General features: G+C 35.5%; 1 protein-coding gene and 1 pseudogene across 1 annotated transcript; one reads left to right on the top strand and one right to left on the bottom strand.

Annotated features, from left to right (window-relative positions):
* The first annotated feature begins 12,489 nt into the window (after window positions 1-12,489).
* Window positions 12,490-13,567, top strand: LOC132190825 (blue copper protein 1b-like). The gene is given in 2 exon segments (XM_059605864.1): window positions 12,490-12,652; window positions 13,248-13,567. Coding segments are annotated over 2 exon segments (483 nt in total).
* Window positions 13,568-15,653: 2,086 nt separating this feature from the next.
* Window positions 15,654-25,641, bottom strand: LOC132190197 (disease resistance protein RUN1-like; annotated as a pseudogene).
* Between the last annotated feature and the right edge of the window lie 677 nt (window positions 25,642-26,318).

Genomic DNA, 26,318 nt, shown 5'->3' with positions numbered 1-26,318 from the left:
GGAATTGAATTAAGCCAATACAAGAACTAACAAACTCCCCCTTTGGCAATTCAGTGACAAAACCAAAATGCCAAGCCAATCCCATCATCTCCCCATATTTACTCCTCCTTTTTGTCACAGAATGACAAAAGGTCTTCATGTTTCCTGAAACACGTCACAAAATACATCAAGGCATATGTGGAACAAGAAGACATAAATAAAACTCATGATAAAAAAAAAATGACGTAGAATGCATGATCATAAAGAAACATTAGCAAAACTCCCCCTCAATGTATGACTCAATTAACAACAAAAAACCGGAAATGCAAAACATGTTTCTCCCCCTCAAAAGTCAAATGAACACACATGATATACACATCAATGACTCATGTATTACACAATGAATATCCCAAACATGCTCCAAATATGCAAAATATACATGAGACTAGAAATGGCAAGAAACTCATATTGCTTAACCCAAGCCAAGAAAATGTTCAATTCAACCCATGCTTGTGTGCTGTGTGTGTGTAAGCCATCCAAAGAGAAAAATTTTCAACTTACAAAATGAGGAGAAAGTTTCACCACCATGAGGTTTTGACAAGTATATCAAATCAAAAGTCAAACCTTATCATACTAGGGCCTAGCCACTCTCATCCTATACATTTCTCTTTGTAAAACATTTTGCACAAGTTTGACACAGTTAAATAAATTCCTTTTGGAATATGATCTTTTGATTTTATTTGTTTCACTATCTTGTTTATTTTGCTCTTTCAGAAAGTATCCTTAAACTTTTGGTGCTTATCACAAAAGAGAAAGCAAGAATTTTTAAGCCCTATGTTCAACTAGCATATGGTCAATTTGAAAAATATGACTAGTCAAAAACCTCATATTGTTACCTAACAGATCTCACAAATAAATTGAAACAAAACCTCAATTTAAGCTTAAATGTGTACAAGAGATAAAGCTTAGGCAAAATGTACCACATAAGCTCAGGCTTTAGGTAACCACAAAAACAAGTCCATTGACACAAATTTTCATCTCATGCATATTAAGAACATTCCAAGACGCAGGGAATTAAATCCATAAAAAGCAATATGAGAAATTAATGGACTATCTAGGTGCATAAGACAAAAGAAAGAAAATAAAACAATCAAAGTAACATATTTTTGTCTTTTTGAAATTTTTCACAAAAGAAATGCACACGAACGAAAACAAATGCAAAACAAACAAAAATGCAATGCAAAACAAAACAACATGCTTGAATTGAGATTACAACAGGCAAGACATGAATGTCCTTTAGCATTAAACTTTCATTACATCTTATAGGTACCACTACAAAATAATAATTTGGTTTAATAACTACTTCTAGGTCTTCACAAGACATTACACATTCCTGAACATTTGATTAGCAAGTAGACAAAAAATCCTGATGGTCCGCACACAACATCTCATCTATAAGCTTTTCAAAGATCATGATATATGAATTTCTTGAAAAATCCTTTATGAATATGCCTCAAAACAAGAATCTCAAAACAACCATGTATACACTCTTCATACAAAAGTGTAACAACAAAAACAATGCAATGCATAAACAACAAAGCATAAACAAAAAAAAAAACAAAAAAATGCAAAGCAAAGTAAAATAACACGCTCTAGGATTATTCAAAAATAAGCAAAACAATCAATCTTAGGCATGTTGTTGACTTACCTAACTTTAGGTGAGATCACTACCACTCCCCCTCAATGGGTAAATGGTATAATCCTTCCTAACCCAAACCTTCTTGAAAGAAGGTGTAGAGACGCGAACATTTTCAATCTTGTCTAATCTAGACAAACCTCACATCATCATTGTGCATAACCCCAAAGGTTCTTTCCTAGAAATAGAATTTTTATTTTTATGCATATGAGGTTTCAATTTAAAACAGTTGGGTCGAATGTGACCAACTTTTCCACAATGATGACAAGTAGGGATAAACCTTTTTTAGGAGGTAGATTCCTAGAAGGATGGACGACTCTATACTTAGGGTAAGATACACAAGGTTCAATATGAATTTTTTTAACTTTCTTACATTGTGAGGTCGAGGCAGCTGCTGTTTTTCTTTTAACGAAAGAGTCTTCTACTTGTTTTGATTTAACAAATATTATGTCGAAAGTAGAATCATTGTTAGAAGACAAAGCAATATGACAATCAAAACTTAACTCAGATTTATCACAATCAGAATTCTGAGTATGCAACATATTCTCAAGGGAATTGCTAGAGAATTTTTCCAATTGAGTTTCTGACTCTTTTAATTTATTCTCTAACAAATCAACTTTAGAACCTAAAACAAGATTTTCAGATTTTAAAGAATCAATTAAAACATGTGATTCAGACAATTTAGTAACAATAGATTCTTTCACATGTTTAAGATCTTGAAAATCCTCCAAATAATTTGTGTATTGATGTCTCAAAAGAGTGAATTTTTCCAACAAATTGTTGAAGGAGTTTATAAGATCATATTTCCCTTGAGAAGTATTCATAGCAAACAGGAGTCAATAGATCTCACTCAGGAATTTAATCCAAACAGAGTGAACCCACTCTGATACCAATTGAAAAACGCTATGCCGACTCCAAAAACTTGTTTATCACAATTTTTGCGGAATTAATACTATGAAGCAATAAACAATTCAATCACCAAAAATATATAAAGCAATAAAGAGGCAGATACAGATATTTTGGTTACGAAGAGGAAACCTTTTAAAAACCGATTTAAAAGTAAAACCTCTCCGGGGCAGCCAAACCAAGGAAATCACTATCAAAAGATTATCTAGAGATTACAGACACTAGGAACACTTATAACCCTTTGCAAGACCTTGGCTCTATAAGATTGACAAGCCTACAACTCGTCTCCTTGCTCACAATCTTCTTCAACGTGATTCTCCTTTACCGGACCCTTCCGATAGACTTCTCAACCGTAGATTTATCAAAGGAATAATTTAAACTCTAAGAGATTCAATTTAACGCTCACCACATATAATCTTTCTTAGCACAGCCTCCGACGAACTCTCTGGGGTGAAAATTCGTGCCTCTCTCTTCTATAATGATGTATATATACCCTTGACAAAACCCTAGACCTAACCCACTTAAAATCACGTTTTTGGGCCTAAAACTTACGGGGTGTCCGGACAGGTTAATGGCCTGTCTGGACAGGGCCTTGTGGATTCTGGAAATGCGGTCCGGACCTAGGGAAGGCCCGTCCAGATAGGGCATGCAATGGGTGAAACAACATTTTGGAAATTCTGTCCAGCCTTGATCAACAGCTCCAATTGGTGGGCGTTTGTGATTCGATTGGGCTGACATTTTACAGGGACGTTCATAACACATGAATCTACATTATGAATGGTGGAGATTGGATTCTGAGCATTCTATATCAGTGTTTGAGCTTATGAACAGTAGTCACTGCATTTTTAGACTGAATTAAGCCAACACAAGAACTAACGAGTATGATTCATCTAACATTTAATGGTAATTTTAAAAGCCACATTAGCTTTAGGAGGATTTTAGGAGGATAAAAAGATGGTACCTAGCATTACTCCTTCTTTCTTCCTTTCTCCTTTTAAATTATATTGAAATAATATAATTTTTTTTAAAAAAATGCTACATTAACTCTCATTTTATAAGGTTAAGTATTTAAATTATTTTATTATTAACATATATTTTAATTGCATAACAGCTATATATATATGAGGAGTGTTATATATTCCAAATTTTATTTTCAAAAGTTAGTTCTCAAATGATATGTCACCATTTTATGACATGTCTACATGTGACACGTCAAGAATTGCAAGATAAATTTTTAAACTTTTTTTTTCTCTTATATCATTTTTTTCTCTTATATAACACATTATACATACAATATACTTAAAATTAATTAGAGAATAAATAAATTAATATTCTAGCTAGATGTACAGATAATAAAATTCTTTTTTTTTTTGTGAGGGCTCAATAATCCACTCACCAAACACATATTTTGTGTTAGCCGAGTTCATGTGAAGTTTGCGAGTCTTATAAAATAAATATATTCTGCATGTTCTATATATTTTTAAAAAAATTAATATGGCTATCATATTAATATTACTAGAATGATTTATGCATGATAATATCATATCATATTAATATGGCTATCATTTAATTTCAAATTAATATTAATGAAATGTTTGATTCATAGGCATGTGATAGTATTAATTGCACAATAGTATGATTATGTTATTAATTGGTATACAATAGTATGATTAATTATGATACTAGCTAATTGGCATGCATGTGACACATATACGTATACGTATATACCAATTAATTTATACTAATATGATAAAATTAATTTTTCATACCAATTAAAATTAATTTACTACCTAATTGTTTTAATACATATTGTATAAATTAATTATAATTATAATTTATTATAATTTTTGACGCAAGTAAGAAATTTTTGACATGGAATAATGGCACGTCAAAGATTTTTGATGCATCTAAATGCCACGTCAAAATTTTTGACGTGTTAAAATCCGACACGTCAATAAATTTTTTTTTTTTGACGTGTTTATTTAAACACATCAAAATTTTTTGACGTGGCAAACATGAGTTACTGTTTACCACGTCAATAATGTCCTTGTTTTTTGTAGTGATTGCTAGAGATGGTTGCTTCCTCCCCCTGCTTCTTGTAATTTTTTTTATTTTTTTATTTTATTTTATGGATTTAATTTTTTTAAAATTAAATTAATATTTTAATGAGATAAAACGGTGCGTTTTGATTTGCCCTAACATCTGTTAAAAATTTGTAACGGCAGGAATTTTATTGTCAATTCAATTGATCCAGGGACTAAATTTAAAAAAAAAAAACAAAAAAAACTTATGGATATTAAAATTTTGAAGGGTTGACTCAGGGATTTAATATACATTTTCCCTTAATTCTAATCTCCTATAATCAGATTTGATTGGATCTCCTACCTTTTAAGTAATCATGTTATCTCCATATTTGTATTATTCTCATCTACCCTAGTTTTCCTATAAATATGATTGTTTTCTATCATAAATGTTATCAATTCAATAAAAACAAAATATAGTTCTTAAAAACTTATTTTTTCTGTCTCTTTTTATTGGTAACCCTCTCTCCATCCCCTCCCTTTATTTTTCACTTCTAAAAAAAAAAAAAAAAAAATCAACATCTTTTTAAAATTACTTTTTTCACTTTTCTCTCACAAAAGTCAACCTCATATTACTATTTACCAAACACCATCATGTTTACATCGCTCATTTCCTTTGTTATTATGTTTTCCATCACGAGGATAACTTCTATAAAGGAGCTGGTGTTGTGCCTACCAATAAGAATAGGCCACTTATGATTATTGCACCATTTCAAATAAGCATCGAAACACAAGATTATATAGGTTTTTCCATTTTTTTTTTTTTTAAAGAAATTGCAAGAGGGCTGAGGGTGGCTCGCCACCACCCCCAGCCCCTCTGGGTGGCCGGCGAGCCACCCCATATGGGCGGAGGTGGCCGCGCGGCCACCCCCATCCCATCTGGGGTGGCTCTCCGGCCACCTCATATGGGCTGGGATGGTTGCGTGGCCATCCCCAGCCCATCTGGGGTGGCCAATGAGCCACCCCATGGGCGGGGGTGCCCGTGCGGGCCAACCCATCCCATGGGGTGGCTCGCCGGCCACCTCAGATGGGCTAGGGGTGGCTGGCGTAGCCACCCATGGCGCATGGGGTGGCGGCAAGCTGCCCCTAACTCCCTTTGGCCGGCTGTCGGCCACCCCAAGTGGGGGTGGGGTGGCCAGCTAGCCACCCCTTTGTTTTTCTTTTGCTTTTTTAAAGGGGTAATTACCTTTTTCCCGCATCAACTACAACGCATTGTCACTTTGCCCCCATGATTTGACAACACTACTGCCCGACCCTATCAAACTACCATTTTGTGCCGAAAATCCTCATTCTGTCAGTCAAAGGCATTAATTCAGACGACCAACCTGTCAGGTGCACCCCACATGAAAGACTCTTGAAATAACAATGTGTTGTAGTTAATGGGGGCAGAGTGATAATGCGTTGTAGTTGATGGGATAGAAAATTTTAAGATAGCATGTGGGGCGCACGTGATGGGTTAACTGTATGAGTTAAAGCTTTTGACTGACAAAATGGGGGTTTTGAGCACAAAATGGTAGTTTGATAGGGCCGGGCAATAGGATTGTCAGTTCATGGGGCAAAGTAACAATGTGTTGCAGTTGATGGGGGGAAAATGTAATTACCCATTTTTTAAATAATTAATTGGTTTTTTAATTATTTTTCTTTTTATATTTTGTATAATCTGGTGTGGTAGTGTTTATTTCTTAAACTTAAGATTTTTCTGATATGCTGAGGTGTTAATGGCAGATTGGTGGGCACAAAGGAGCTGGTTTACACCAGCTCCTTATAGAAGTTATCCTCTTCCTTCACTTGCCGACTATAGGATTTAGAACATATGATAATATATGTACACCACTTAGAAAAGTCTAGCCACTGAGAAAAGAGAAGTGATACATTTCTCAAATTTTTGTTTAAAAGTTTGTTACCAAATGATGTGTCATTATCACATAAGCTTTATTATTTTGAGAAATGCATCACCAACTCGTAAGATGGTAACACATCATTTATGAACTAATTTTTTATGAAAATTTTTTAGAAGTGTAGTATTTCTCCTAAGGAAATTTCCACCCTCTCTTTATAATGTGAAATATCCTAAGCCCCACCTGTTGTTTGCATGATAATTTAACAAATATGCTCAAACATAGTATTTGGTACAAATATAGGGCACAAATGGTTTATAATTCAGAACACGAGTACTACTATAAATCAATAAATTCATATCCAATACAATGCAAACAATTAATGAATTCAATACACTCAACAAACATAAAAATAGAATTTTAACTATAGTACTATTGATCTAACTTTAAACCATGATCATTACAAGGATGCCAAAAATAGCAGTCATCCACTAATAATATATAGCTGTAACGCTTCCCTTACCTACTACTACAGGAGAAGGTGCTGCAGACTCTGTTATGGCAAGCTTTTGATTGTTAATCTCACAATGATTGGCAACACCACAATTATACCAATTTCTTCCCAAGATTTCTAGGGTAATCACATCATTTCCACTAACCAAGGCCTCAGTTCCCAATGGTGCCGCACATTGTTGGAAGCCAGTTTCATTGACTTTAAGAACAATGTGGGATCCCACAGTATACTTGAAAACTGCACCAAGAACTTCATTCTTCCATCATCAATCAAACTAGAAAGAAATATATTTACACGAATTAATTGACAAATAAATAAGAAACAAAAATAATCCACTAGCAACCCCTTAAAAACAAGGCAACCTCAAAGTCGAGTAATGCTATGTAGCAAAATCCGAATGGAAATTATTTTCCTTTACAAAAATTGGAGTAATGATATGGGAGTGACTCCCCGTCCACTTTTTGTAAAGGAAAAAACTTTCTATCGTAATGAAATATAATCAATACTTTAATGCTCTGCCTCATGTATGATCATCTCAAACTCCCTTATAATAGGTGAGACCCAACATCTGAAATATTTAATTGAATAAAGGTGAATTGATGAAATTAAGATTCGATCTCGTGACCTATGGCTCTGATACCATATTGAATCACCACTTATCCAAAAAATTTAATCAATATTTTAAAGTTGATAGCAATAATGTATATTTAATCAATACTTTAACAAAGCGTCTACTAAAAAACAAACATGGGCAAATAAAACTTGAAAAATGCTTAACGTCTCCAAAAACTTGTTTATCACAATTTATGTGGAATTAATACTATGAAGCAATAAACAATTCAATCACCAAAATATATAAAGCAATAAAGAGGCAGACACAAATATTTTGGTTACAAAGAGGAAACCTTTTAGAAATCGATTTAAAAGTAAAACCTCTCCGAGGCAGCCAAACCCAGGAAATCACTATCAAAATATTATCCAGAGATTACAAACACTAGGAACACTTACAACCCTTTGCAAGACCTTGGCTCTGCAAGATTGACATGCCTACAACTCTTCTCCTTGCTCACAATCTTCTTCACCGTGATTCTCCTTTACCGGACCCTTCCAATAGACTTCTCAACCGTAGATTTATCTAAGGAATAACTAAAACTCTAAGAGATTCAATTTAACGCTCACCACATATGATCTCTCTTAACACAGCCTCTAACGAACTCTCTGGGGTGAAAATTCGTACCCTTCACTTCTATAATGATGTATACAACAAACCCTAGACCTGGGTCAACTAAAAAGACGTTTTTGGGCATAATAGGTACAGGGTGTTTGGATAGGGTTAGTGCCTGTCCGGACAAGGCCTTGCGAGCAAAAAACATGCTTGCTGGAATTAATGTCCGGACACCCCCTACAAAGAACATTCCATCGGTCTTTGATCAACAGGTTCGATCAATGAGTGTTTGTGGTACGATTGAGATGAAACTTTGTAGGGACGTTCATGACACATGAATCCACGTTATGACCGGTGGAGATTGAATTTTGAGCATTCTATATCAGTGTTTGAGCTTGTGGACAGTAGCCTCTTCATTTTGGAACCAAATTAAGCCAACACAAATACTAACAAAACTAGAAGATTACATAAAAAATATGGTAATTTGAAGGCATACAAACAAAAAGTTTATAGAGTTAATTTACCAAGAGGGTGTCACCACATGGAGCTCCTTTCCTTGAGCCCAAGCTGTGTAATTATAGTCAACGGTCCAACCCTTGTCATCACCAACCACAAACTCTGTGGCCAAAATTGAAGGGACAAGAATTGCTACGATTGCAAGGATGAAGAAATATTGGGAAGTTGACATTGATTCTCTCTAATGGATCTCAAAAAACTAGAAATTGTGGGTATTTATAAGGCTCCATTTATTTCGACGTAAAATGGTTTTCGTCGGAAAATATTTTTAGGGAAGTCATTTTTCCTAAAAATGTTTTCTTTCATAAAAATTTTACGGCGTTCACCGTGCAGACGGAAAAAAAATTTTTGAAATTTTTTTTTATATATATATTTTTTCCAATAAGTTCCCCGCCAGGACCTGCCTCGGACCTGCCTAGGACTTGATCAGGACCCGCCCGAAAATTGTTTGAGACCCCATTGGGACCTGTCAGGGACTTGCTTGGGACCTCACCGGGACCTACCTGGGACCCCGTTAGGACCTGAACAGGACTTGACCTGGACTTGACTGGGACACAACTGGGACTTGCCCGGGACCCCGCCGGGACCTGCTCGACACTTGACCAGAACCCACCCAAGACTTTAATGGGACTTGACCAGGACCTGCCTAGGACCCGCCCAGGACTTGACCGGGACTTGCCCGGGACTTGACCCGGACCTCATCGGGACCTACCTGGGACTTGACCGGGACCCGCCTAGGACCCCATCGGAACTTGACCGGGACTTTATTGGAAAATATATATAACAAAATAAAAACATATATATATTTTTCCTGCACACATTTTCAGGGAAAATGACTTTCCTAAAAATTTTTTCTGCTAGGACCTGCCTGGGTCTTGGTCAAGTCCCTGTCAAGTCCTAGGTGGGTCTTTGTGGGGTCCAGGGCAAGTCTCAGTGAGGTCCCAGTCAAGTCTTGGGCGGGTCCCGGTCAAGTCCTGGGTAGGTCTCGGGCAGGTCTCGGTCAAGTCCCAAGCGGGTCTCGGTCAGGTTCCTGTCAAGTTCCAGGCAGGTACTAGGCAAGTCTCGGGCTAGTCCTAGTCAAGTCTCGGGCGGGTCCCAGGCAAGTCCTTGGTAGGTCCCAGGCAAGTTCTAGGCAAGTCCCAGGCGGGTCCCGGTCAAGCCCGGGCTGGTCCCGGTAAGGTTCTGGTCAAGTCCCGGGCGGGTTCTGATCAAGTCCCAGGCGAGTCCCAGGCAAGTCACGGGTTAGTCCTAGTCAAGTCCCAGGTGGGTCCCGGGGGGCTCCAGGGCAAGTCCCGGCAGGGTCCCAGTCAAGTCACAAGCGGGTCCCGGGCAGGTCCGGTCCGGTCTTGGGCGGGTCTAGGTCAAGTCCCGAACGGGTCTAGGGTGAATCCTGGTTCGGGTCTCGAGTGGGTCTAGGGAAATCCCAGGCAAGTACTGGGCAGTTCCTGGCAGGTCCGGGAGAGTCCAGTTCAAGTCCGGTGGTGTCTTGGGCAGGTCCTGGCGGGGTTCTGCGCGGGTCCTGAGCAAGTCCCGGTCAAGTCCTAAGTGGGTTCCAGGAAAGCTCTGGCGAGGTTCTGGGCGAGTCTTGGCAAGATCTGTCGATTTGAGAATGAGATGCTTAAAGTCAGAAAATGGTTTACGGTTTTCAAAACCTTAAACCATTTTCTGAAAATGAAAAAAGAATTTTTGGTCAAAAGGAAGATATTTTCCATTGACCACTATTTTACGTCGAAGTAAACACCATAAAATATGAAAATCATTTTCTAGAAACCATTTTACGTCGAAACCATTTATTTCATCGTAAAATGGTTTCCGTCGGAAAAGATTTTCAAGGAAGCCATTTTTCCTAAAAATGTTTTCTGTCGAAAACATTTTACGGCGTTTACTGCGCGCACAGAAAATGAATTATATATATATATTATCCAATAAGGTCCCCGCCGCCGGGACCCACTCTGGACTTGCCTGAGACCTGATGGGACCCACCCAGGACTTGCTCAGGACTTTATTGGAAAATATAGATATAAAAAAATATTTTTTTAAAAAATTATTTTCTGTGCGTGTGGTAAACGGCGTAAATGTTTTCTATCAGGGAAAATGACTCCCTTTAAAATAATTGCCGCTAGGACCTGCCCGGATCTCGGTCAAGTTCTGGGCGGGTACCGGTCAAGTTCCAGCGGGGTCCCAGGCAGGTCCCAATCAAGTCTTGGGCAAGTACTTGGTAGGTCCCGGTGGGGTCCTGGGTAAGTCCCAGGCGGGTCCCGGTCAAGTCTTTGGCGGGTCGCAGATAGGTCCCGGGCAAGTCCTGGTCAAGTTCTAGGCGGGTCCCGGTGAGGTCCCAGTCAAGTCCTAAGCGTGTCCCAGCGAGGTCTCGAACAGGTCCGGATCAAGTCCCGGGTGAGTCCCGTGCAAGTCTCGGAGGGGTTTGAGGCGGGTCTTGGTTAAGTCCTTATCAAGTCCCGAGCGAGTCCCGGTCAAGTCCCTTTCAAGTCCTGGGCGGGTCTCGACGAGGTCCTAGAGGGGTCCCGGTCAAATCCCGAGCAGGTCCCGGAGGGGTCTCGGGCGAGTCCTGGGTAGATCCCAGTCCGGTCCTAGGCAAGTCCCGAGCGGGTCCTAGCCAAGTCCTGGACGGGTCTCGATCAGGTCCAGAGCAAGTCTCGGGCGGGTCACGATCAAGTCCCGAGCGGGTCCCGGTCAGGTCAAGTCCCAATTGGATCTCGAGCAGGTCTTGGGCAAGTCCTGGGCGAGTCCTGGGTAGGTCCAGGCAAGTTCTGTTCAAGTCCGGTTGGGTCTCGAGCAAGTCCTGGTGGGGAGCCGAGCGAGTCCTGGGCAAGTCCCGGCAGGGTTCTAGGTGGGTCTTGGTAAGGTCCGTCGATTTGAGAATGAGATGCTAAAAGTCGAAAAATGGTTTACGGTTTTACATTTTCCAAAAATTAAAGAAGAATTTTCGATCAAAAGGAAAATATTTTCCCTTGACCACTATTTTACGTCAAAGTAAATACCGTAAAATGCGAAAATCATTTTCTAGTAACCATTTTACGTCGAAGTAAATGGAGCCTAAAGAAACTGAGACACACACTCCCATCCGTGCAGTAATCTTAGCAACATCAATTCGTCTAGCTATAAAAGAAAAGACAATATAAATCAATTTAAATGAAAAAGAAAATAGAAAAATACATAAAGATTATACGGACCATTAAAGCCCTAAGGAATTTCGCTCTTATTGATCCCTTGAAACTTTTACATTACAAAATACTCATATTTATAGGAAAAATGAGATAGATATGTATGATAATTAAATATGATTACAATCATATCAATAAAATCAAATCATTACAATCAATTACAATTAAATATCTTAAATCAAATCCCATAATATCCTCTACCATGATTGTGTTAAATAACAATTATTTCTAAAGCTTAAATAGATAAAAAGTGGTAAATTCAATTATATAATTAATAATTTTTCAATCCATTCACATGTGAGTTCAAACTTTCACAACACGTAAAATATATAATTAAACTATAAGAAAACGCACGAAGTTATGATCGAACTTTGTTTTATTCTAATATTAAAGGATCACTACTTGTCTAAAAAAAAAATTATATTTAACTAATATTTAACACAAAATGGCGGCAATAATCTCATAGTTAAAAGCCGGCAAGCAGTCCAAAATGTAAAAGAGAAGGCCATTTGGCATTGCCGTCCATAGACGGTCAAAATGTGAGATCTTTGACTTATAAATACCCACCATTAATTCTAGTTCTTGAGACCAACAACACATTAAAGAGAATCAATGGCATCTTCCCAGTATTTCTTCATCCTTGCAATCGTAGCAATTCTTGTCCCTTCAATTTTGGCCACAGAATTTGTGGTTGGTGATGACAAGGGTTGGACTATTAACTTTGACTACCAAGCTTGGGCTCAAGGAAAGGAGTTTCATGTCGGTGACACTCTTGGTAAATTAACTCTATAAACTTTTTGTACTTACCATATTTTTTTATATAATTTTTTAGTTTTATTTGCCCATGTTTGTTTTCAAATCAATACTTTGTTAAAGTATTGATTAAATTTACATGTTCCTATCAGCTTAAACTTTTAGAATAAGTGGTGATTTAACATGATAACAGAGCCAAAGGTCATGAGTTCGAACTTTGATTCCGTCAATTCACTCCAATTTAATTAAATATTTTAGGCGTTGGGTCTCACCTATTAAAATTGAGTTTAAGACTACACGTGACGATGAACGTTAAAGTATTGATTATATCTCATCCGAATTGAAAGTTTTTTCCTTTACAAAAAGTGGACAGGGAACCACTCCCATAGCATTACTACAATTTTAATAAAGGAAAATCATTTTCATTCGGATTTTGATACATAGCATTACTCGACTTTGAGGCTATCCTGTTTTTATGGGGTTGCTAGTGGATCATTTTTGTTTCTTATTGGGTTTTCAATATATATATATATATATATATATATATATATATATAGATTGTATATGTATTTATTTTAAGTTTGATTGATGATGGAAGAATTAACTTTTTGGTGCAGTTTTCAAGTATAAAGAGGGAGTTCATAATGTTCTTAAAGTCTATGGAACTGGCTTCCAACAATGTGTTGCACCATTGGGAATTGAGGCCCTGATTAGTGGAAATGATGTGATTACACTAGCAACCTCGGGAAGAAAATGGTATATTTGTGGTGTTGCCAAACATTGTGAGAATGGAAACTAAAAACTTGCCATAACAGTGTTGCCTTAGATAGTGTCTCCAGCACCTTCTCCTATTTCAGCAGCCAAGGAATGCGTTAAACCTATATATTGTGGGTGGATGATGGTTGTTTTAGGCATCCTTGCCATGGTCATGGTTTAAAGTTAGATCAATAGTACTATAGTTAAAATTCTCCTTTCATGTTTGTGGAGTGTATTGAATTCATTAATTGTTTGCATTGTTGATTTATAGTAGTATGTGTGTTCTGAAATATAAACCATATGTGCTCTATATTTGTACCAAATACTATGTTTGAGCATATTTGTTAAATTATCTTGCAAACAGCAGGTGGGCTTTTGGCAATTTAACATTATAAAGAGGGGGTGGAAATGGCTTTTAATAGAAGTTTTGGCATTTTATTAACTCAAACATAATTTGATTGTTTATAGAACAATAATGCTAATACGTACAAGTCTGTGCTTTTAGGCTTTATTTAAAAGATGAGGATCCACTATAATTTTGCTTTCCAAATTTTAGAGGAGGCTGTAGAGCTCACCTGCTTTGAGCAACCTCAGAGAGTAATGCTAGAAGTTACTCTTGCATTCTTCTTGTTTAGTCACTCTAAAAATGATATGTCTTCTAAAATCATTGTTGGGCTTGTGATTGATCATTATTGAATTTAATCAAATGGTGATTTTAAAGCCACATCATTCATAAAGTGACACAAGAGGGACACAAGAGTGACTTCTAAAATTATTCTAACCTCGGGTGTAAACTAGGATTCACTATTCGAGACAAGTGGACCTCACAACCTTCCTCTCTTGTACTATATAAATTTCAATAAAATTTGAATATCCTAATTGTGCACCAGCACAAAGATAAACTTTGGCCACCTGCATAAAGATTCTAATCACATGCTAGCAAATTGGGAAGAGATAAATTATCAGTTATTCCAAAAACTTAAACTGGTAAGTAGATATAAATTTAATCACTTAATTGTTGTGAAATATTTAATTAAAATGGAGGGTGATTTGACGGAGTCAAGATTTGATCACAGGACCTTTGCTCAGATACCATGTTAAATTATCGGTTATCTCAGAAGCTTAAGCTGATATGAAGAGGTTTTTCAATTATTAAATATTCAATATTCATGACACATCCATCATGCGTTTAAAAGATAGTTCTTCTAATTTTCTACCACAAGCAACAAACAATGATCAAAACGACAATCCTATGGCCATAATGATCTCTGCTTTTTAATATGGGAATACAAATTGTACTACCTCTAGAATATAATTAAAATTGCAAACTTTTAAGTTGTATGGAATTCTTGTGCACTCGTTTGCTAAAACCAAATGGGATTGTTAGAAAAGAAATGGGATAGGTGTCGATTTTTTATTTAGTTTTTTAAATGTCCAAACAAGGAAAGAGAAAGGAGAAGGTGATTCGATCTAGTAACTTTTGCTTCATGAGACGCGATATCCAACAGATTAAGCTACCCCTTGGAGACAAGATAGGCGTCATTAAGTTGTAGTGTAAACCAAAGTTTATATATATAGCTTATTATTACCTGATATGCTTCTCTGTAGTGTTTTTTTTTTTTTGTTTTTTCTTTGGGAATGGCTTTCATACATAGTTCAGGAATTATATGAGGAGTTCAGATAGAGTAAGAAATGATGAACAAGAGAGCTTTGGTTGATAATGTTATACATCATCTTTTTATCTTGTTTTTATCATTTCAAAGTTGATGTAGCGTGGTCCTTTATAGCATGTGATGTATAGAAATTAGTTGTTTTTTTTTTTTTGTTAGAGAAACCATGCTACAACTTTAGAGGATAAAAAAAATGGTACATAGAATTACCCGATTTGGCCAGGACAATTGAACCTATTGAAGTGTATTCAATATATAGAGAAATCATTACAACTGATATGTACAGTTGGAAAATAAAAATACATAAGTTACCTTTTTTTTTTTCTTTTTTTCTCTTTTGAAGTGAAAAGGTAGAGTAAACTTAATTTTTTTTTTTTTTTACACGTTCTCATAAGGGAAGGAGGGAAAATGAAAAATGAAATTCGAACTAGTAATCTCCACTTCATGAGGCGTAATCTCTAGCAAATTAAGCTACCTTTTAGGGACTACCTACTCTTTACACTACTATGTTAGGATTTACTTATTGTGGCTTGTAACACAGATTATTTTCTAAGAGAATTTAGCATGATGGATGGCATATGGAGACTGTAGATGAAACTTACATTGACAATCACTTGGAAGCATGACATATTTGAATAATTATACAATACATGTGAGACAAGAACATATATATATATATATATATATCTTACACCTACTCAAATTGAAACTTTTGAGATCTCGTCACAAAAGAGTAAAAATAATACTCATCTTCCTCTGTAGCGAGCCTTTTGAGCTTTTTCTCTTTCATCGAAGTTTGTGAATCATCAATCATATTTGGAGATTTCATTTTTCTCTTAGAGGGGCATCTGTTTTCTATATTGTTATTGTCATCCTCGTCATCACTGACAACAATGGCATGATCCTCATTTTTTCCATCTACAACCCTTTCATATACTAGATAGACCCCTATTTTCTTCACAATGATTTCAGGCCCCAAATCTACAAGAACCTCTACTTCATTACCATCCTCAAAATTATTGGTAAGAACAATATTCCATAGCAATAGGTGATCTCCAAGCGGGAATGGGCCACCAGTTGTTACTGCCAAAATAGTCAGAATAGTATTCTTGGTATGGTTGGTAAATGACATGCTACCTTTATGTAAAGATAATACTTGAACACGTGATGCATAGAAAACACATACACAAAACTCTTTCAATATGGGAACAGCAGTAGGTACTTTAAAATGTACCGAGGGTCCCTCACACTGGTACGTGAATCAATCGGGGATTTGATTGCCGGGGATGGCAATGCCAAACACTCTACCAACTCCACGCATAACCCATTCCTGTTACATCAGCAGAGGATGATGTGTTAAAGTACTAACTAAGTGATACGAGATAACATGATATCATAATAGAGGTCTTAAGTTGAAATCCTACTCCACACATTATCCTATGGGAAAAATACATTTTATCCCCATGAACTATCTACCCATTTGCACTTTGACCTCCAATGTTTAAAAAGTGACACTTGACCCCCCCTCCCCCCAAAAAAAACTTTCAAATTGTTGCAATTCAACCATTTTGACTGCTTTTTTTTTCCCCAAAATGCCCCTATCCCAAGTTTTTTTTAAAACATTAAATTAAATTAAGGGGTGTCCAGTCTCGGCTGGCCGGAGCCACCCCTAGGCCCAACTGGGGTGGCCGGCCACCCTTTAATTTAATTGAATTGAATTTTTTTTTTTTTTTTTAACTTGGGATGAGAGCATTAAAAAAAAAAAAAAAAGTCAGAATGATCGAATTACAATAATTTGGAAGTTTGGGGGGGTCAAGTGTCACTTTTTAAATATTGAAGGTCAATTGCTAATGAGTGGATAGTTGAAGGGGGTAAAAATGTTTTTTCCCCTTATTCTATTTTAGTTAAAAATTAGGGAAAACTTTACTTTAAACCCTTGAATTACTGCACGTTTTGGCAAGTTCCCAAACTTTAAAACCTTTTAATTTCATCCCTCAAACTTTCAATTTGATGGAATTTACCCCCTTCGTCAATTTTTGCCGTTAAAACCTCTAAAAGGGCAAATTTACCCTTCAATTTTCTTTTTATTAAAAAAAAAAGAAAAAAAAAAAAAGATGTTCATAAGGTGGCCCAACCGTGGGTTGGCTTGTGATTTTATAAAATTAAGGATAAATTTGAAATTTTATAAAAATGTCAGGGGTATAAATGTCATTGCCTCACTTTTAACATTTAAAATCTCACTTTTAACATTTAAAATCTGACGGAGGGGTTCAAATTGAGAGGTTTTGAAATTTGCAGGCTTGTCAAAATGCGCGATAATTAAGGGATCTAAAGTGAAGTTTTTCCTAAAAATTAAAGAGAGAGAGAGAGAGAGAAACATGTACCTGTGGCCGTAGGAGCTTTGCTTAAAAGTATGTGTTAGATTCATCCACCCTTCCATGGCAACAGACACAAAAGGATTTGAACGCTTATCCAAACCTGGAATTTCAACTAATTTGTGAGAGTTAGTAAGGTGCAAACCATTCATATTTGAAAGCTTTGATAGATCCGGCATTCTTTCCAGTGTAGTGCAGTGTTTTGCATCTAAAAAAATCAAACTTGCTGGTAAATCTGGAATTGATTTAAGCTTTCTACAACGATCCAATCTGAGATCTTGAAGCTTCGAAAGACCAACTAGGCTTGTTGATAGACTTTCAAAACTATTGCATCTTAAATCTAAAATTTCAAGAGAACATAAATTCCAAAGATCTGTAGGAATTCCGTCATCCAATAAATTGCAATCCCAAAGACATAAGTGTGTTAGTGAGTTCAAGCCTTGTAGTGCAGCAGGCAGTAAATTGACTGACTTAGGACTTTACCTTGGTGATATCCAAGACCAAAAAAGTGATGGCAATGACTTAGACGGTGATCCTTTACACCCACATAGAGATAAATATTTGAGATTCTTCAGTTGCACTATACTAAAAGGCACTTGTCTTATAGCAGTTCTGTCACCAAGAAGAGTTGTCAATGATTCCATCTCCCCCAAGTTGTCAGCCAAATTGTGCATTTTAGAACACCCAGAAAGACTGAGAGTTTCTAAAGACTTCAAGTTATAGAAACTCCTTGGCAAACTTTTAAGGCATTTGCAATCTTTCAAATTCACCAAAACAAGATTACTAAGATCTCCAATGGAGTAGTAAACCTCAAGCAAACTTGTACAATCTTCAAGTATTAATTGCTCTAGATTTGGGAGTTTTGAAAAGTCAGGGGTCTGGCTCAAATAATGAGAGTGATTGAGATTTAGAATTTTCATCTTCTCAAGCAACTGCTAAACAAATGAGAAAACAACTAATGAAAAAGGAAGGAAAGCGCAATATTAGTGTCTAGAACATAATAATAATAATAATAATAATAATAATAATAATAAATAAATCATTGATTATTTTACCTTGGGACTTTTCGCAAACTTTTTTGAGATTACTATATTGCAAGTCAATCACAACTAAGTTTCTTGGATAAAAGTCATTTGGAATAAACTTTAGAGGGAATCCATGCCAACAAAGCCACCTTAATTCTTTGGAAAGATATTTATAGTCTCCAGTGAGTCGAACGTGATCAAGTTGGAGTAATCTTAGTCTCTGCATCTTAAAAAATGCTTCTGAATTGAAATTCATCTTACTTAGACTTGTCAATTCTAAAGTAAGTCCTTCAACTACATTTGTTCCCTGTAAAAACACAAGAATTGCATGAGACAAGTGATTATCCAAACTTATTACATAATCTTTCTTATTAATCATTTCATTTATCTCGCTTTGCTTAATATAATGTAATCATGTTTGCAACTACAAAAACAATAGAATGATGTTAGGAAAAAAAAAGTTCCTATTTTCAAATAAGAAGTATATGGATTAAACTTTCAAGGCATGTGATCAGTGTGAATTAGTACGCATTTGCTTCCCGAATAACATATATCTTAGAAAGAAAAAAAAAGCTTTTTTTAATTTTTTTTTACTTTCAATGTTTTCAATTGTGAAAGTTCTTATTACCTCGTGCTTTGTCAATATATCAAATGCATCCTCATGTAGCCATAATCTACTCCATTTCCCCGGTTCGTTGGGGTGTTTTTCACGAACGATTTCTCTTCCCATGTCTCGCAACAAATCATGCATTGTAAACTCGTTTGTCTCACTAACTTTAAGAAGACACCGCTGAATGAGGACACTAATTCCAATATGTGCAAAAAAACCACAGCCATCCAATATTTTTACAACATGATATGTCAAGGAATATATCCTTTTCAGTATTGTCGCTTAGTCCATCAAAACTTATTCTAAGTTGATTTTGAATTTGCTCATGAGGAATCCTCTTCAATTTATCTAATGCACTTTTCCATTCTAGCATGCTCCTAGAGAAAAGGAATGAGCCCAAAACTTCAAGTGCTAGTGGCAACCCTCCACAGTAAGCAACGACACTTCTTGACAAATCAGTATAATCTTCAATAGGATAACTATTCCTAAAGGCATGCTAACGAAAGAGCTCAAGAGAGTCAATGTCATTCATTGCTGTAACTCTATATACACTATCCACTTCTAGCTCCTTTAGCAAATGCTCATCTCTCGTTGTTATAATAATTCTACTTCCCAAACCAAACCATTCACGCCTTCTACATATGGCATTCAATTGCTTCATTTGGTCTACATCATCAAGTATCACAAGTATTGCTTTATTACAAAGTCTTTCTTTAATCATATTGATTCCTCTATCAACACTACTTTTCTTTATTTCACTTGTCTTCAAGATGTCAGAAAGAAGTTGTTCTTGGAGATGAACTTGACCCCTAGATTCCTTGGAAGTTTCCCTAACATTTGCAAGAAAACTTTTACCTTCAAATCCATGAAAAAATTGGTTATAAATGGCTTTAGCAATGGTTGTTTTGCCAATTCCGCCCATTCCCAAGATTCCTACTATGCGAATATCATTAGCTCCAACATTTAACCCAAAAGTTATGTCTTGAACATGAGAATCTACTCCAACTGGGTAGAGTGCTATAAACAAGTGTGTGTTGTTCAGTTCTTTTGAAATCTCTTCAACAATTTTCCTAATAAACTTTGCTTCATGCCTGGAAATTATTTAAGAAGTTAGGTAGAGTCACATTATACAAGACAGAATTGAAATATAAGTTTCATATACGCGAATATGTAAAAACTTAGAACATATTAGTTTTGGCCATTATCCTTAACTCATTAGCATTTACCATACTAATGGGTCAAAGTTTGAAGAAACTAAATTTTTATACCATAGAATTATGTTAACCCAAAATCCAATAGACTCAAAACCTCTCACACGGACAAAAAAAATTACCCTTGCTTTTAATTCCATGACAAAGAATAGTGTTTGGTTCTTTTCAAATCTATAGTGCAGCTGGTAAAGTAAGATTTTTTGTATCGTAGTTGCAAAGGATTTTCTTCATTTTCTCTAGTTATTTCCACTCTTTCTGTCTCAAAAACTAAAAGGTGGCCTATATGTATGCAAAGGTAGGTCAAAATAAACCAGGTCAACTAGGCTTTTTTCCCCACATGATTTGATGGAATATCAAATCACATCAATAAATTTCCACCATGTTTTGAATTCTATCAATGCCTCTAAAGGCAATAACAAACTACAACTAATACTTGAGATGAGCACAAGAGTTGGCTTAATCATAACACTATATTACCTTGTCAGTAATTTTGGCCACAACTTTCTTAACTAACTCTTCTTCTTGTAGACTTATTTACTCTCTACAACCCTTTTGACATGCTCCCTTCAAACTTCAAAACTGCTCACTTTGAACCTCTGAACTTTTAATTTCTATCATTTTGGACGCCCTCCGTCAATTTTTGAGGTTAAAACTCTTAAGAAGATAAAATTACCCTTCAATTTTCCTTTTATGAAAAAATTAAAAAAAAAAAAAAAATTGAAAAAAAAGGTTACATTGAGGCCCAACCGTGGGTCACCTTGTGATTTTTTTTAATAATTTTTTTTTAAAGAAATTAATTTGAAATTAAGGATGAATTTGACATTTTATATTCAAGGGTATAAACATCATTGTCTAACTTTTAACGTTTAAAATTTAATGGAGGGGTCCAAAGTGATAGAAATTGAAAGTTCAAGGGTTCAAAATGAGAGGTTTTGAAGTTTGAGGGGGGCATCTCAAAAGGGGTGGTAGTTCAGGGATTTAAAGTGAAGTTTTCCCTTATTTTCTTTTATAAAATCATGTCTTAAAAAACCGGTTTAGACTTTAAAAAAAAAGGGTTCACATCACATGCCTGGCCATTCTGGGGGGTGAGTTAGGCTTGCCTTCATATGCTCTCCTCCATATTGTTTTTAGCAATGAAATAAAAAATAAATAAAAAATTGATAGAATATAAAGTAAAATAAAATAAAAAAGAAGAAAGTATGAGAAAAATGAGAAAGAGATAAGCAAAGAGTTTTGAGGTGGTTCCACCCTAAAAACTTACTTCCATTGTTTATAATGTCCGATATATATGACTATACTTTGACTATGTTTGATTTTTTTTTTTTTAATAAAACAAATGTTCATATTATAATATATGTATATATAGAAAACATATTGCAATGTGATACTATAAATGTACTAAAATATAGTAGGTGAAAGACAAAACTATTGCTTATATGAACTTACCTGTCTGCAGTTTTTCTTAGATCCCACCCTGACAAATTAGCAGCCTCACACAAAGCTCTTCTCCACTTGAGAACTTTGTCTATGTCCAACAAGTAATGCTCTTCATGTTTCACGAATGCTTCTGCAAAACTACCTGTTTGGTTTCTCACATCGGAGGGCTCAACATCATAGAATATAGGTAGAACCAGTTGCTTCAAAGTTCTTCGACAATCCATAATTTCCACAAGTTCCTCCATGCACCACCTCGAAGCCGCATAGTTCATTGAGAAAATGATGATAGAGATTCTGGATCCTTGCATTGCCTGTATCAATTCGGATGCAAGGTATTGTCCTCTTCCGAGTTCATTGTCATCTTTAAAGATTTTGATTCCAGCATCTCTCAAAGCAAAGTAGAGGTGGTCGGTGAAGTTTTTGCGCATGTCTTCTCCTCCGAAACTCAAGAAAACGTCATAGATCCAGTTGGAACGAGGGGAAGAAGATGAAGAGTAGATGGCTTCAGGAGATCTCATTGTTCTGATAGCCATGGCGCAACTCCCAAAGACTTGATTTATCCTGATAATTTATTTGAAGTAAAATGAATAAAAGTGTTTGGAAGGATAAATGGGTGGAAATCCAAGAGGAAAACAAAGAGAAATAGTTAAACGGAAGTTGAATGGACTTCGTCCTCCATCCCCTTAACTATTTATAGATAAACATCCCCTTAAATAGTTAAATATGGTGTGGGGATAGCCATAGCTGTTATGATGTGATCATCCCCTAACGCATCACCATTATTGATCCAATCTCAACACGGGAACGACTTTTTGTGTAGTTGTTCCCGTGTTCAAATTGGAACAATAAATTACACTAATAATGGTTGATTTGGACACAAAAACTTCAAAGAAACTTCAAAGAAGAAAGAAGGAAGCTCTTTCAATTCACACCTAAAGTCAATCTCACCATTCTCTTATCTAATGGCTAATATTGTTGACTGTAATCTTAATTCACAAATGAAGCGTTGAAATTGGATTGCATTTTTTTTGCCATTTAGCACTTCCATCAATTCTTCCTCCACCACCATCACAATTCTTACTTGTGGATATATTACATTTTCTTCGCCATTTTGCACTTCCATAAATGCTTCTTCATCTTTCTCCATTGCAAGTGTAGTAACTTGTAATGAAATATAAATTGAGAGAAAAGTAGCAAAAGCAAGAGAGAAAAAAAATGAGACAAGAATGTGGGGTGGTTCAGCTCAGAGGCATACTCTTAAGGGTTACGTAGTGCATGTGCTCTTGTTGCTTGATGTGTTTAGAGTACAAATGGCCTATATTTATAGGGAACTTGTGTTTCAAGCAAGGACTCTCTTTTGTTTGATATAAAAATGTTAAAAATAGATATAAGAAATACTTGAGAATAGGGTTGATAAGTTTTATCATTAGTTTTTTTTTTTTTTTTTTTAAAACCCTTTGTCATTTAAAGGAATAATTTATTTAATTTTCGTCTAACTTTAACAAACTGACACCAAATTTTATAATAAGATTCGAGTTATAATGATGTAAAGTTTAACCACGATCTTAAATATTCTTACGTGGATTTTCAATATTTACATATCAAAACAAACGAGAATCCTTACAAGGATGGTCAAAGAGTAATTGGTGGAGAGTAATGCTACATATTATATTTCATCTCATATGTATTTTATTGGGCTAATCTACGTAGCAGTGCCCATCAACCTTATCAACTCAATGAAATAAGACTCTAGTATGTATGATTGATATTCGAATGATTCTGAAAAATGAATGTTGGCATCACAGAAAGGCCTGACCAAGAACCAAGTGATTCCTCTATCTCCCACATTTTCTCTGAAGCCAAACATAAAGACATCATGCATGTGTTGGCCTGATTGTGATGTTTAATGTGGTCATTTTCATGGTTGATTCATGGTTCAAATTGGTCGTAGTAGGATAACCAAAATTAGAGGTATAAATTAGTGCAAACTTTTGTATCAGGAGCCAAGATTGACTTCAAATAGCCAAGACATGGTGGAGCCAGGATGTCGATTCAGGGGGGGCAAATTTTGTTTGATGAATACAAAAATAAAGTTGAATAAAAATAATTAAGAGTATTAAAAAAATATAAAAATTTAATTGGAGCTCAATAGAATCTTTGTTTTTCTCCATAATCTCAGATAGCTACAATTATATATTTTATACCATTAAAATATGCAACAAAAACTATATATATATATATATATATATATATATAAAATTGAATACAAAAACAATTATCAAGAATAGCAATATAAATATTAAAAAATTTAATTTAAAAGAACAATCTAAATTTAAATATAAAAATTTAATTACATACCTCAATTTTTATAAGAAAAAGTTGAATGGACCCGGTTGAAGACTTGAATGCTTGAAGTTTGAAAGTTGAAGGGAACAAATTTACTGGAACTCTTGAAGCAGAAGATGCGAATTGTTGAATGGAGAAAGGAATATTAGAGAAATTTGAAGTCTTTAAGAAGAAAATGCCGTAGCAAATTTTTGTAAGATGTATATATGATTTTGCAAATATCACACACATAATAGAAAACAAACTCAACGCAAGGGAACAGGGAGATTTGACAATTACTTTTTGGATTTGATTGGCCTAGGGCTCTAAAATTGGTGTCTCAAGTGAGGTGAAAGTGTGTCTTTAACTAGTTCGAATCTCTTTTCTTCTCTTGTGTGAAAAGTTTGATTTTTGTATATGATTTATGTGCTTGTGCCAGTGCCTTGTCTCAATGGTGGAGCCAGACAATTTCTATTGGGGGTGCCGCTAATTTTTTTTTGGCATCCTATAAAATATATGCATCCTAAAAAGTTTTCACAAAAAAATATCTATAAAAGTTCAAAAATATTAAACAAGTCAAAATTTTCAAGTTAAGTCACGACCTGTAAGAGACAATCAAAGTTTATAAACATTAAACAACAACAAAATAAATTGTTATGCGGATATTCAAGAGTATTCAATCATTCAAATTAATAGTGAATTTATTAACGAAACTGTTATGCACCCTAATGGACAGAAAAGCAACTGCAAGGCTAATAATAATGTTGTCTAAACATGTGAACTGTGTAGAAGAGGCAACAGCAAGCCACAGCTGAAATATTCTTATTTTTTATGTTTTTGTAGGATAATGCTAGCTCCACACTTGCTATAAATACCGTATTCTTGTAGGATAATATAATGCTACTTATTCCTTACGACTATGATTTCATGAAAGATAAAAGGATAAGAATTTTTGGTCTGTCCCACATGTTATCTTGCATGGTACATATTTGAGACAGACCAAGCTAATTAAGAAAAGAAAAAATATTTTCAGATCAATCCATTGATGACAATAATTTTTTTAAAATAAGTCAATCCATTCAATCAATATCAATATGAATTTTAACTAACAGGCAGTGCTAACAGCAGTAACTAGCCCAGATGGAAATCAAAAATCCATATCTGTGGCTGTGTAAACTCTTCCTTCTTCTTCTCTGTCTTCAAATTAATTTCAGTACAACTTCTCAATTGAAGTGAATGCGCAGCAGAACTATAAACATTTTGAGACTTTTAGCATAAATAGGAATTATAATGACATATACAGACATACAGACTACTGCACCAATTTATTAACGAAAATCAACAGGAAATATCAAGTAAATAGAGGAAAAACAGAGGATTACAGAAGTTTAGGAAATTAGGGCTGTGACTCACCTTGATTTCGATTTTTCTAAGAACCCCGCCGGACCCAAAAGCAACAAAAGTTATGGATAGTGCTCAGAGAGGGAGAGAATAAGAGATGGAGGCTATGAAAATTATGGAATGGTGGATGGAGATTGGAGGCTATGGAGCGTCTGCTGCGTTTGAGTGAGAGAGAAAGAGAGAGAGAGAGAGAGGAGAAAAGAAAAGAAAATTTGGGGAACAGCCGTATGTGAGACTCTGCGAGAGAGAGGGGAAAAATAGCACGGGGGCAAATTTTTTTTTTTTTTTTTATTAACATATTAAAAAAAAAAATTTGTTGCTCGGCGTTCAGACGTGCTCTGAATCATGGCCCAAAGAAATATATGTTTCTTTTTTAGGGTGCTGGTAACTTGAGGGTAAAAATAGGAGAAAATAATTTTTTTTTCTTTTTTTTTTAGGGTGTCGTGTCAGTGTGGAACTAGTTTGGAAAAAATCAAAAATTTTTTTTTTTTTAAATCTTTGATGGTGCCGTGGCACCCCCAAAGCATAATGTGGCTCTGCCACTGCAGCTTGTCTTGTTGGTCTTTTCTTGATTATTTACACAGTAAAGTCAAAACTTCTTCTATATGTCAAGCAAATAGTGGGAACAAGTGAATAGCTAGTCAGTTGCCGTAAAACTTTATTTAGTGAAACGATGCGTCTTAAAAGAAAACAGAAAATTAACTATATATCTTCAACATTTTGTTCTTCTGAAAGTTTCAACTTCTTGCAGTAACAAATAAAAAAAATAAGAGCCAACTCAATTCCCGAGGGACAGGCATTCCTAAAAACGTTTGCCCTCCAGAGTTGATGAGGGGGAGGCATAACCATGGGTCCATGGCATAGGAAAAATTATACCA

Source organism: Corylus avellana, chromosome ca8 (genome assembly GCF_901000735.1).
Source record: "Corylus avellana chromosome ca8, CavTom2PMs-1.0".
NCBI classification, from domain to species: domain Eukaryota; kingdom Viridiplantae; phylum Streptophyta; class Magnoliopsida; order Fagales; family Betulaceae; genus Corylus; species Corylus avellana.
This window is presented reverse-complemented; position numbering and strand designations above follow the sequence as displayed.